The 13,262-nt window shown below is 36.8% G+C and overlaps 2 protein-coding genes across 3 annotated transcripts; one reads left to right on the forward strand and one right to left on the reverse strand.

Annotated features, from left to right (window-relative positions):
* Window positions 1–26: 26 nt before the first annotated feature.
* Window positions 27–5,276, forward strand: sf3a2 (splicing factor 3a, subunit 2). 2 transcript variants are annotated; one of them, XM_034314712.2, is made up of 8 exons: window positions 27–136; window positions 1,272–1,544; window positions 1,637–1,683; window positions 2,575–2,684; window positions 2,787–2,836; window positions 2,941–3,081; window positions 4,314–4,382; window positions 4,551–5,276. In XM_034314712.2, the coding sequence occupies exons 2-8, from the start codon at window positions 1,347–1,349 to the stop codon at window positions 4,842–4,844; spliced, it is 909 nt and encodes a 302-aa protein (XP_034170603.1). In that variant the 5' UTR covers window positions 27–136; window positions 1,272–1,346; the 3' UTR covers window positions 4,845–5,276. The 2 variants fall into 2 exon arrangements, with proteins under 2 accessions (XP_034170603.1, XP_026781349.1); XM_026925548.3 differs by lacking the exon at window positions 27–136 and adding an exon at window positions 440–569.
* Window positions 5,277–6,046: 770 nt separating this feature from the next.
* On the reverse strand, window positions 6,047–12,997 carry LOC113533539 (uncharacterized). Its single transcript, XM_026925736.3, has 7 exons — window positions 12,803–12,997; window positions 10,991–11,094; window positions 10,556–10,584; window positions 9,700–9,763; window positions 8,842–8,976; window positions 8,472–8,575; window positions 6,047–7,251 (listed from the first exon to the last, which is right to left on the reverse strand). Exons 2-7 carry the CDS (start codon window positions 11,085–11,087, stop codon window positions 6,895–6,897), a joined length of 786 nt encoding a protein of 261 aa, XP_026781537.3. The 5' UTR covers window positions 11,088–11,094; window positions 12,803–12,997; the 3' UTR covers window positions 6,047–6,894.
* Between the last annotated feature and the right edge of the window lie 265 nt (window positions 12,998–13,262).

Here is a 13,262-nt window from a genome sequence, read left to right on the forward strand (position 1 = left end):
ATCTGCACTGCGCATGCGCGCCTTTTCCACGCTGAATACGCATAATGCAAGAGTTTACGTTCGTTATAAGGGTTCCTAAAATAACGACAAACTGCAGTAGTACAACTATAAGAAAAAAATTTAATGTATATTTTTGGTAATATCCTTTTCATAGTCCTGCATGATTCAAAATAATGATCCTTCTTTTTTTGGAAGCAGTAAGATATGATTGAAATTAAATTATTCGATTTGTGTATAAAAATGTACAACATAATTTCTACAGGCTATTTTTAATTTTTATTTTTGTTTAAACCTTTTCCTAAAATGCGCTAATCAAATGCATCCAGATGTTTCTATGTCCTTTTAAAGATTACTTGTTTATAATCAAGTACCACTTAAAAATGAGGTAAATACCAAAAGGTAAAAGGCATAAAAAGATCAACAGATCTGATCTTACTTTTTTTAAAGGAATATCATCTTTAGGCTGTTCAATAAAGTTTTAAGTGTCAAAATAACAGGAACAGGAAACGCACCGTCTAGCGCATGCGCATTGTGCAGGTTACGGCGGCAAGCGCGAGGTGGACGTTGAGGTACTTAAAAAATAAATAATAAAAAAGAACTTATATAGGTCTGTGTTATAATGTGCCTATGGAAATGTTTATTGTTTTTATTATATGAAATAGGCGATTAAAGTTTATGTTTGTATATAATTTCACGGAAATCTGTAAGGTTTTCTGGCGGCTCAGGATGAATAGGGGTTAGCTTGCTACGTTAGCCGGTTAGCCGAAAACACAGCGCGTGAATCCAAACGCCTCCTAATTGAACATGTAGTGCACTAAATAGGGTGCAGGGAAGATGATTAATTTCGTTTTGTAGTGCAGCTAGTGTGTAGGAGTTATTTTGGGTTGGAGGCAAGTCACTTCAAGTTTTGTAGGCTGACCTGGTTGTCATCTTAGTTATTTTATTTTATGCAAACTACTGTAACTATGCTCCAAATACAATTGAAAATGGCTTCAGGTGTTGTTTTCTCCATATTGTATCGTATTTGATCTAAAAACAGAGCAATGTTGATTCTTGTCTGGGCCTTTACATAAAAACAGGTGTCCAAAGACTTATTTTAAATTCAGTTTAAACCAGAATGTGTAGTTGCTTCGTTTTTGTTTGTGTCAACAGGGCGACCTTGTGTGTATACATGGTTTATCATGTGTCTGTTTATGGTGATTTTGTGACTCTTTGTGATTGTTGTGTCTCCTTGTGATTAATTTTGTGTCTCTTTGTGATTTATTTTGTAGGTGAGCTCAGCACTGAGTGAATTCTGACAGAGAGAAAGCTCCAGTCTCAGTTGGTGAATCCACTGCTCTGTAAAGATGGACTTCCAGCACAGAGCCGGTGGAAAGACCGGCAGCGGCGGGGTGGCTTCGGCCTCAGAGAGCAACCGGGACCGGCGAGAACGCCTGCGCCAACTCGCTTTAGAAACCATAGACATCAACAAGGACCCTTACTTCATGAAGAACCATTTGGGCTCTTATGAGTGCAAGCTGTGTCTCACACTTCATAATAACGAGGTATGATTAGAAAAAAAACTAAATTTTATTAATCTACTTTATTACTTATAGGCTCTTATCCATATTCACTTGATTCTTGACTTCTTCTTTAGGGGAGTTATCTGGCTCACACACAGGGAAAGAAGCACCAGACTAATTTGTAAGTATAACATTTTGGTGTACAAATAGCATCTCAAAATGTTTACATGTAGCGTATTTTCCAATAACAACACATTGTGTTCTGTTCCTCATATAACGTAGCAATTTGCCATTGGAGTTGCATTGCAGTTTTTAGTTTATAATTAACCAACACCTCATATTTTTTTTTATCCTTTTCTGGTTACATTAACTGTTGTGCAATGAGAAATGACTCAAGACAAGTTAGTTTCTGTTATCGTATATCTTATAACAACTATAAACAGTTGTTCCTTTACACCCGCTCTTTTTTTAGTCTTGAATTAATTAAAAAAAAAAAAAAAGCAGTTTGTTACTGAGAAAATGGAAAGATTGAAGTCCTCTGTCCTGAAGAATTTCCTGTTGTGGGAAACGTCCTGTTAGATACCGTTGACACGGAGACTCCTTCCATAAATGTTAATCCTCACTGAAAACTTCTCCATATTAACAATGGTTTTTCCTTTTGATTATTATTAGCCGTAATTTATTGTTGAGTGTCTGCCATATAAGCCCCTCTGAATGAATTGTTACTATACAAATGATATCTTATTAGAATGAGCACATTAATATAACCCTGTGATGTGAATTACAACTGATGTGATGTGATACAACACCATCGGAAAGATCAGATTTGAGAATTCAGAAGCACTGTGGTACAAGATATAATATGGATATTGTCAGGAATGACACCACAGTACACTTTTCTGATATATTGTGTGCATCGTCAGTACTTTTCAAACACAGAATGATTCAGTTACTCGCAGTTTGCACATTAAAATCTACACGTTCTGTTTCATGTTTTCTGTCATACATTTGTCTCTCAGACCATCTCTTTTTGCCTTTCTACCATTAATCCTGGTTATTTATCCTCTCCTAGAGCACGAAGAGCAGCTAAAGAGGCCAAAGAGGCTCCGGCCCAACCAGCGCCTGAGAAAGTAAAGGTGGAAGTGAAGAAGTTTGTAAAGATCGGGCGACCGGGTTACAAAGGTACAAGCCCAGAATGCTGTAATTGTACTTGAGTTAGTATAAAATGTTTGCTGTCTCTTCACAAACACATTTTGTTCAATCTGTTTCTTCCCTCACTGACAGTAACGAAACAGAGGGATCCAGAGACTGGACAACAGAGTCTGCTCTTTCAGGTACTATAATTGGTATAAATTGAATAAAACCTTGAACAAAGTGTTATTTCTGACAATGATGCTCATTGTGCTGTTTGTTTCTTTTTTTTCCTTTTTCTTCACAGATTGACTATCCTGAGATTGCAGAGGGAATTGGACCCAGACACCGTTTCATGTCTGCGTATGAGCAACGTATTGAGCCTCCAGACCGTCGCTGGCAGTATCTGCTCCTGGCAGCCGAGCCCTACGAAACCATTGCATTTAAGGTCTATTTTCAGTCACCAATATTCCTTTTAGACAACATTAATTATTAAATGAATTTCATAATGTATAAATGATGTCAGAACATGGCCAAAAGTATGTGGACACCTGGCCATCACACCCATATGTAGTTTTTCCCCCAAACTGTTGCCACAAAGTTGGAAGCACACAATTGTACAGAATGTCTTTGTATGCTGCAGCTTTACAATTTCCTTTCATTGGAACTAAGAGGCCCAAACCTGTTCCAGCACGACAGTGCTCCTGAGCACAAAGCGAGCTCCATGAAGACATGGTTTACCAAGGTTGGAGTAGAAGAACTCAAGTGTCGTGCACAGAGCCCTGACCTCAACCCCACTGAACACCTCTGGGATGAACTAGAACACCAACTGCACCCCAGACCTCCTCACCCAACATCAGTGCCTGACCTTACTAAAGTTCTTGTGGCTGAATGAGCACAATTCCTCTCAGCTGTGCTCCAAAATCTAGTGGAAAGCTTCCCAGAAGAGTGGGGGTTCTTATACTAAATCTATCTATTTACTAAATCTGGAATGAGATGTTCAGAAAGCATATATGAGTGTGAAGGTCAGGTGTCTACATACATTTGGCCCTATAGTGCATGTTTAAAAGTATATTCTTAGATTCTTGAGGCTGCTGTTTAGATGTATTGACTATGCTGGGTATGATGTAATCAGCTATCAATGCTGTTCAGCATGTAATCGTTGTTACTCCTTGACAGACAGTGATCACTCATTTTGGGAAGAAAAAAAAATTCTAGAGAGGCTTGATTCTCTTCTCTTAATCTTGTAAATTAAACTAATATTACCCAAAATAATGTTTACATTTTATTTACATTTTCTTATGTAGCTGTATAACAGAAATACATTTTAATTATAAATTATAGCTACAAATTATTTAGCAAAGGGTGAACAGGCAGCTTAACTAAATTTCTCGTAAAATCATCACATGAGAGTGGAGGAAAAAGTAGGCTGTATATAATTAACTTATTCATTAGGCATTTAATTATAGATGAAAATTGTTCTAAAATTGAACTGTGACTGATTAGATGTTACCACAATTTTAATTTTTTTTTATTTTTTTGTAAAAGAATATCATTATTATTTTAGATATAACCCAGCCATATCAGATCACATCAGTGCAGTTGCTTTTTTATACATTAGGAAACAATAATAATAATAATAATAATAATGGTAATGCTTTCTTTCTTTGCATGCTTCAGGTCCCGAGCAGAGAGATAGACAAATCAGAAAGTCGCTTCTGGACTCACTGGAACAGAGAAACAAAACAAGTAAGAGTCTGGAGGTGTTTGTTTTCTACCAGAGATGATGCTGATTCTGTTTCAGTTCTATTCAGTTTCTCTTTGTGGATTAATAAAATTGATCAAATTCAGAGTGTAATGTTTAGTCCTGCTTAGTATCCCTCAAATATGAACTGCTTTTCCTGTTTTTCTCTCTAGTTTTTCCTTCAGTTCCATTTCAAAATGGAGAAGCTTTTACTTCAGCCTGGCGGACAGGCAGCTCCTCCTACCATCAAGCGCCCGCCTCCTCTGATGACCGGCCTCGGTGCTCAAACAGCCACTGACGCCATGCCCCCACCACCACCCGGAGGAATTCCAGGGATGCCCCCTCCTCCACCCAACGCCCCTCCACAGATGCCCCATGCCTCTCGCTTGCCTCCTCCTGGTGCTCTGCCACCTCACCTGCGCCCACCGTTACCTGCTGATGGAATTCCTCCTTCACCAAGCAACTGAGTGTGATGCTCAGGAGTTTTTTTTTGTTTTGTTTTGTTTTTTTTGTCTTTACATTGGATTTGAGAGGATTTTGTTCATCAGATATTCTGTGAACTTTCTGAATCAGTCTGATTTTTGTAAATAAGACCAGGAGGTGTGTATACATCAGGGTTTGGTGGTTATAGTTGGTATTTTTATAGCTGCATTCCTGCTCAGATAAGAGCAGCCTCATGTTCTCTTAGGAGTGCTGAATGTTTCAGATTTCATGCACAAGCTGTAATAACTGAATTCTATCATTGTTTGGAGGTCCACTAAGTCAGGTGCCTAAAGATGGCTTGATCTTCAAGCTCTAATCTAGTTTAGAGTATTTTTTTTTTTTTTTTTAAATATTTAATGTGATTTTTCTGCTGTGAGACCACCACAACCACCGCACCCTAACATCAACCAATTATTGTTTTTTTTTGTTTTGTTTTGTTTTTTTTTTTGTTTTTTTTTTTTATAAAAACAATTATTAAAATCTGATAGTGGTTCATGTTTTCTCAAGTGCTGCTGTTTTTGTTGCATATTTTATTTCACTTATCTTGTTCGCTCTGACTGTTTTGGGTATTTAACACACCCAAGGATCGTGTTCAAGCAGTCATAACTGTACCTATAGTCCTACGTCTGGTATAAACATTATCCTCAGGCAGCAGCAAATAAATGATTCATGTGCCATGGAAATAGCTTTAATTTAAAATAGCACTAGTATTTTGAAGGCTGGTTTCAATAAGATATACAGTAGTTGTAATAAAAAGAAATTAGGTTCTGAGAAAATCCAATAGGAAATACCACATTTAAAATGTATTCAGAATCTGTTACAATGTTAGTTTTTGACACTTGGGATATAATGGTGTGAAAAGTCAATAGTTGTGTGAGCAATCATTGTTTCAATCAATATAGATATTTGGTAGCAGTATTTATAGGTTTATGAAAAGGTTAAATATGAATGATAATTGATGAACTAAAGCAGATACACTGCTTTAGTACTACTATTTTTTACTACATTTAGTATAAAAAAATTGTGTTTTGTATAACATGGAATACTAATGCATTTTTCTACTGGTAACAAATCTTAATACAGGAATTTGATTTATAAATATCATGTAAAAACTAATAATAGTAGTTGACCAAGTAGTGCTATATTCAGTATAGATCTAATATCATTCCACAAAGTGCTATTAATTTCATCTAAAGAAAAAGATAGCTCCATAGTTTCTGGTTTGATCCTGAGCTCAGATTACTGCTTGTCCTGAGTTTCCCATGTTCTCCCTGTGTCCATGTGGATTTCCTCTGGGCTCTCCAGTTTCCTTCCACCTCTCAAAAACATGCCAGTAGATTGTCAGATGCCAGAATTGTCTACATTACATTGCTCCCAGGTGTGAATGAGTGAGTGTGTGTGTGTGTGTGAATGGTGCCCTGTGATGGACTGGTGTCCCACCTAGAATATATTCCTGCCTTGTATCTAATGTTCCTGGGATTGTCTTCCCGGTGACCCTGACAAGGATAAAGTGGTTACTGAAGATAAATGAATGAAAAAAAGATCATGTCCTAAAAACAAAGCTTGTTCCATAATCAGCTGTATTTATTTTTAGTTTTCTTAAACAATGTTCCCAAAAAAGCTAATATTTATTGATGCGACTTAGTATAAAATTCATTGCATTGCGAATAGATGTATTATTGGAAACATGAGGATCTTTCTATTCATTTTTTTATTGATTATTTTACATCCACATATCTGCTCATTTTTAAAAGCCCAAATGATTTTCATCCTCTTGATCATGAGTGAAGCAAAGAACACTACCATACAATCACTATCACCTAGTGCTCAATCATAAAAATAAAATAAAAATCAGACCAACTCAAATTAAGCGCTCGTGCCTTCCTGAGGAACTTTTCATTTCACCCCTGAGACATCACATTACAATAAAAAGAAAGTCCCTCTCCTGATTCCTCTAGTTTTACCAGTAATCTACCTCACCCTCTTCACTGCCGTCTATATAGCATCATTATGCTTTACCTTTTCCTTCCATTTCTAAGCAGCATCCTTCTTGCTCTCCTTCATTGTATTTTTTGCCATCTTCTTTTCATTTTCCTCCCTTTTTTCTTCTTCTAGCTTCTTCTCTCTGAGTCTCTTCACTTTCTCCGTTTGTGCCTTCACGCTCTCTCGACTCTCCTTTTCGTCCTGTCTTGCTTTATCTCTCCGCGCTTTAAATCTGCCCTCCCTTCCCTTCAGAAGTTTCCTGTCTGGTATGGCTTTGTGTCTGAGACCTCGAGTAGCTTTTTCTCGAGTCACCTTCCTGGACTTGCCTCGTTTGCTTCCTTTTTCATCGTCGTTATCTTCATCATCGCTCACCCACCAGAAAAAGGTGTCCCACAGAGACGTCTCAGGCTAAAGGTTAAGAGCAAATATATATATATATATATGAGTGAAGTAAAGAACACTACCATACAATCACTATCACCTAAACACAACTTGGTTTTTTAAATGAAATAATCGGACACTTATTTGTAACGCCCTTCAGCTCAGTTTTATTTCATATAACTCCAAATAAATGTGTCCATTTGTGTAGAAACACCTACAGGGCTTTTAAGTCTAGTTAAGTGCTGCTGCCATAATCAGCTTACATAAGCGTTTTGTCAAGCAACATTCCCCAATTATGTCAGAAAACAAACAAGCAAAGATTAATATTTATTGACGCCAGTACAACCACTTTAGGAAATGAAGAACCCAAGAGGAACACTTTTTCTAAGAGTACAGCTCAGTGGTTAAGGTTCTGAGTTAACGACCGGTACTTAACCCTCAAGTGCAACTCATTTGAAGGATTTATTGTTATGGACGTGACATGCAAGAAGTGATTGTGAAACATGTCAACCTTAAGAATCTAAGCTAAACTGTGCAAATTTGAAATTGTGATCTTGTTTTGTAGTCTAGTCTTGTTTTGGTTTTTGGTTGTTTTGTATGCTCATGAGTCCTCTTCCAGATATTTGTTTTTTTTTTTCTTTTTTTTTTTCTTTTCATTTTGACCCTCGATGGTCTCCATACTATGATTTTATTTTTTATATTTTTTAATTTTATATTTTATTCATAAAAATAAATAATAATATTGTTTATAAAATAATTTAACCTGTTCTTTGGAAGGGTGCCAATAATTATGGGGGGTTTACTGTATATATTTGGATAATATTCTGTTACAATTTGGTTGTTCAGACCCCCTTTTTTTCCCCTGACATGTGCTTTTAAAGCTGGCTTTGATTCATAAAAATCCTAAAATGGCCTGGATTTTTGTTTTGCTCATTATACAGATTTTCATTTTTTTCATGTACTACCAATAAACGTATTGTAATTACGTGCCACATAATCTAGTGCTGTGCTCGGAGAGTAAATGCTGTTTTGTCCCTTCTTTTGCCAGTAAGGCGCTAGTCTAGAAATGATTTTTAAAAAGATACAAGGAATTTTAAGATGTTTAATGAGTTTGTATTAAATAAGCAATAAATAAAAATGTTCAACTTTAGACGCACGCCTTTTTTTTTTTTTTTTTGTAAACCAAATGAAGGTCACTCTGACTTCAACATGTGTAGCTTTAGATAAAAGTGTGATGATTATTGTACCTCAGGTGCTGGTATGCGGTACTTCCTTACTGCAGTGTGCCTGACGTTAAGCACAGAACCTATGGGCTCTATACCTGTCCCATCTTTGCGACCTCGTAGAACCTCTAAGAAAAAGAACAACACTCATTGTCATTGTCAGTCGTCATACATATACAGTATGTATAACAGATTAGTTCTTAGCAGTTTGGTGGTTTTTTTGAGAGCAGTGTTGGAATCAGGAAATCTTTCTTTGTCAGTGTACAAACAAAGAAATCTGACTACAAGAACATTGAGGTAAAACCTACATGCAACCGTGCCAGGTAACAAGAACTAAACCAGCTATGAGAAGTAGAAGGGGTGTGTAAGCACAGTGTAAGCACATTGCACTGACCGTGTAGCCTTTGACACCCTGAGGTGAGGACCAGAATAGTGATGGCTATGAAGAGGCAGCGGTTAAGCGTCACTCCCTCCCATGGTGCCTCGATCTGGGCCACGTTCTGAACGGACGGTGACTTTCGCAATGACACTGTGAACAAGAGATGGCAAGGGGAAGTTTTATTAAAAAATGAGATTATTGGAATATGTATAGTAGTATTACTGGGATGGCAAAAAATGAAAGAGATGAAAATATTCATAGTTTCAACAAAAATGATAAGAATGAAAAATTGCTAAAAGAAACCTAGTACAGGGATCTAGAGAATTAAGAATTCAGGTTGAAAATAAACACAAATAGTCTTTTGTATAGTCTACTTTATCCAGAACCATGAACATTATTAGTGATTCTCATAGTGGGTCCATGAAGTATAGCTGGGGAGCCTTATTTTTATTTATTTATTATTTTTTTTTAATTAATGAACTCTTATAGTTATTAGACTTGTTTGATTGGTTGAATTGAACCTCAATAACTCATGTCATAAATGCCAGTTTGGACCTAATGTGTTCATTTTGTGGAAAAGGTCGGAAATAAAAAGCTATTCTGACTCCAATTAATAGCCAGACTATTATGGTATACATTTAATTATTCAGCATATTATTTGAATAATTGGATTACATTCGTAAAAAGAATTTCTGTAGTGAGACTGAGGTGTCCCTGGTTGCAGAAGGTTTGAAAACCCCTCCTCTGTAGAAATTACAGATGCTCGGGAACAGGACTGGTTATCAGCGAATTAGTCATTTGCCTCATGCTAAGTAGCTAAGAAACCCTACTAGTTTTCATGCATTATTAGCATTATACAGTTAAAGGGCCTACCGCCTCTTGAAACTGGAGCCTCGCGAGGTAGAGACTTTGGGATCTGCTGGACGACTAGAGGTTCCTGTAGTGAGCAGACAAGTTAATGAATTCAGAAAAATACTGGTGGAATTTATTGCCACTACATTCAGAATGCTTATGTACGAAACTAATCTTTTATTTATCTGAACATTTTTCTGTCCATGTAGAAGGTAGCTTAGAATTTAGAGTAGAGGCAGGCATGTCTCAGCAGTCAAAGGAAAAGTTCAGTGAGAAATTACACCAATTAACCTAATCAGCCAAGATAAGTTTGGCACAAACTACAAGGCTAACATAGATAATGAGTAATTGAAACTCAAAATCCATTCTGTAACTTGGACAGCACAGACCAGCTGATACGGTTTAGGACCCAATGTTACGTATTGCAACCTATAAAACGAGCAAAACGTCACACTGTAATGTTATGTGGCAGCCATTTTGGACAACCAGAATAAATTATTCATTAGTCGGTATCATTCTACCCCTTACTGTCTAGCTTAAAGTGTTCGAAATTCTAACTCAAATTTCTAAATATTACTACTATTTTACAAATATTTTAAAATGATTATATAGCTTTTTTTTTTTTTTTAATTGGGCATGTATTTATAGGAAAGAATTTGGGTTTAGATATATTTGTTGGCTACATTCTCCTAGTAGCTCCAGTCAAAAAATAATAATAAAAGAGACAGCAAACAAGTCCTCGCTTTTCACCAGCATGTGACATGAGGGTAAATCAGGAAAACTTTTTTTTTTCTGTTCTAGTGACCAGAACTCTGTGCTTTCATTGTTTTATGTGGTACTAACATTCCTCTTTTCTGTTTGCATGCAAACAACTCACCTCTCTCACCCTTCTTTGTGGATACACTTCTGAAAAAGAGGAGTTTAAAATTAATCTATAATTTGGGAAAAGTCATTATATGAAGAAGTGAAAGCAAGATGCAGAAAGGGAAGGGGGCTAACTTTAAAATGTTTGTCATGCTAGCCGGTGTCATGTTACTATTGCGCTGTGACAATGCTTCAGTATGTGTTCAGTGTTGGTCACGGCCACTGTGGTGTATAATTAGACACACACATGGTTTTAGGACCTTAAATATCACTGCTGCTTTAAAGTTTGAGAAGACTAGCAGCTTTGTTTCCCTTTAACTCCTCAGGACAAGTCCTAAAGGTTTGACAGAAAATCAAGGCTATGTTGCAGTACTTCTGCTTTTCAGTAAAGTTTTTAGTAGTGATATTTAGAGAAATGATCTAGCGGACGCTTTGGGAAGATGAGTACCAGGCCGACGGGATTGTCTGGGATGTTTCGGTTGAGGAACATCCTGTTGTGTTGCCCCAAGCTCTTCCTCAAATGTCTCAAACGTGCTCTCATCCATTCTGCACCTGACAAGTCGAGAGAGATGCTTGCAGTTACTTTTGTTAAAGTGCACAATAAGCAAGGACAGACAGTTTAGTCAGATGTCAGATCACTTACCCAAAAACAAAGCAGCTCAAGTCCAAGTCTAGGACAAAGACACTATGATGCTACACAAACTGAGACCAAGTCAAGTCCAGAAAGGGAAAGGTGGTTTAACTGATAATATGTATGTGTGGTGGCCTGGGAAACCCCTTCACACAGTGAAAGTTTGACATTACTACTAAATATACAGGCTTCGCTGAAGTGAAATGTGCTTCTCTTCTGCATGTATAGTTTATAGCATTTAGCAAGTAAGGCTTTAGACATTTTTAGGCAGACTGTTTTTTTTTTTTTTTTACAGCTATGGCTTCTTATCCTATGTGGTTTTTGCAGGATGAAAGCATAGGTGAAACCTGATTTTCAGTTTGGTTTTAGCTGTTATTTTTTTTTCACATTTCAGCTACAGTGACCTCCAACGCCACACATATTTATTTGGTGAACTCTGGCAACTGTAATGAATTGCAGTAAGTTTCATTAGTATTGTTGGGATCAAAGCCTGTTTAGCCATGTCAGAGTCAAACTGAGACTCAAATCCACCTGAACTTCAGGTCTGAGGCTCAGGCTTAAGGCTTTTTTTTCCCTTACTGAACTAACACATCCATAACTTTCATGACTTGCAACCAGACTCTCTTATCTGGCTTAAATTAAGTCACGAAAAACTTAAGTCAGGTTTAAATTAAAAAGTCCAGTGCTATTCTTTAGTCTTCATGTCATACTCTGGTAATAACTACACTATCTACAGTAACTACACTGATCTAAATTTAATCTTATAAATTCCAGTGTTTTAACATCTGCTGATTCATATTAGAATTATTGGGGTTTGCATCATTTACAAGATGGAAAACATTGTCATTAGTCAACAAAACCCCACACTAAGTATACAGTATGTAAACCACTTACCAAAAGCCACTTATCTCTCATGGTTTTGTAAAAAGATACAATCATTTTGAAGGTAAAGTTACTGGTTTACAAAATTTTGAACAGCATCTTAAGCAAATCCAGTAAAATTCTTCACACTGTGTTTTACATACATTAATAGCAAGAAACGTAGACTGTGTACAGGGTGGGCGATAGGGCAAAAATATCATATCATGATATTACAAGATATTTTCACAGTACAACATATGTGTTATAATATTTCTTTTAGATGAGGTTAAACTTGGAACACAGAACAACAACAGCTATTTAAAAAGGAACAAAGAAGAAAATTTTAAAATCCAATCAAATTTTAACATCCAAAGTCCCTGAGTAACTATGGAGTTAGTCATTGTTGTAAAAGTACTGACAACCACGATACTTTCTGAAAATTGCTATAATAATTTATCAGCAATAACAATATTAGATTATATCAACCATCCCTTTATATATTACAAATACTCATCACAAACCATTTCATAAATAATAAATAAAATCTTACTTTGTTACTTACTTTGGACTCATAAATTTATATCTAGGCTTTGATGTTGGTATGGTCACCACATGAACACACCACACAATGGTGCAGTTCCTGAAATAGTACTGTCATCTCTATACACTCACTAATCCCACACAGTGAAAAGGATGAGCACAAAAACTTCTCATTCTGGCCCACATTTTGACATACCTTTGCCCTTTCCATAAGCACATAAGACTTACCTGACTAGGCATGAGGAGGAGTCACCAAGGAGGAACGGTCACCACAGGCTTTGGTGTCATGGTCCTTCTGAGGGACACACACATACCCACACACTCAAACACACTCGCTCACACGTCTCCTGCGTGCCGTCTGACAGCCAAGAACAGGTGCAGAGGGATGAAAAAGCCAAAAGCCAGGAGGGTCAGGCTATAGAGGGAGGCTGCTAATGCAAACCACAGTGCTTCCTGATGCCAGAATAACCAGCACACAGGGAATGGGCTACAGCCAACGATGATGCCAATCAGATAGAAATAACCTGCACAATCCACATGTGCAGATTTTAGTGTGACAAAGTCACATAGAAACACATACACTCACACAATCAAATCCAGAATTACTGGCACCTTTCAAGGAAAAAAGTTTGTATGTTTATTTTGAATAAACATTGCATACAATGATTTGAATTTATGACATCATTTC

The sequence above is a fragment of the Pangasianodon hypophthalmus genome, chromosome 21 (genome assembly GCF_027358585.1).
Source record: "Pangasianodon hypophthalmus isolate fPanHyp1 chromosome 21, fPanHyp1.pri, whole genome shotgun sequence".
Taxonomy (NCBI): domain Eukaryota; kingdom Metazoa; phylum Chordata; class Actinopteri; order Siluriformes; family Pangasiidae; genus Pangasianodon; species Pangasianodon hypophthalmus.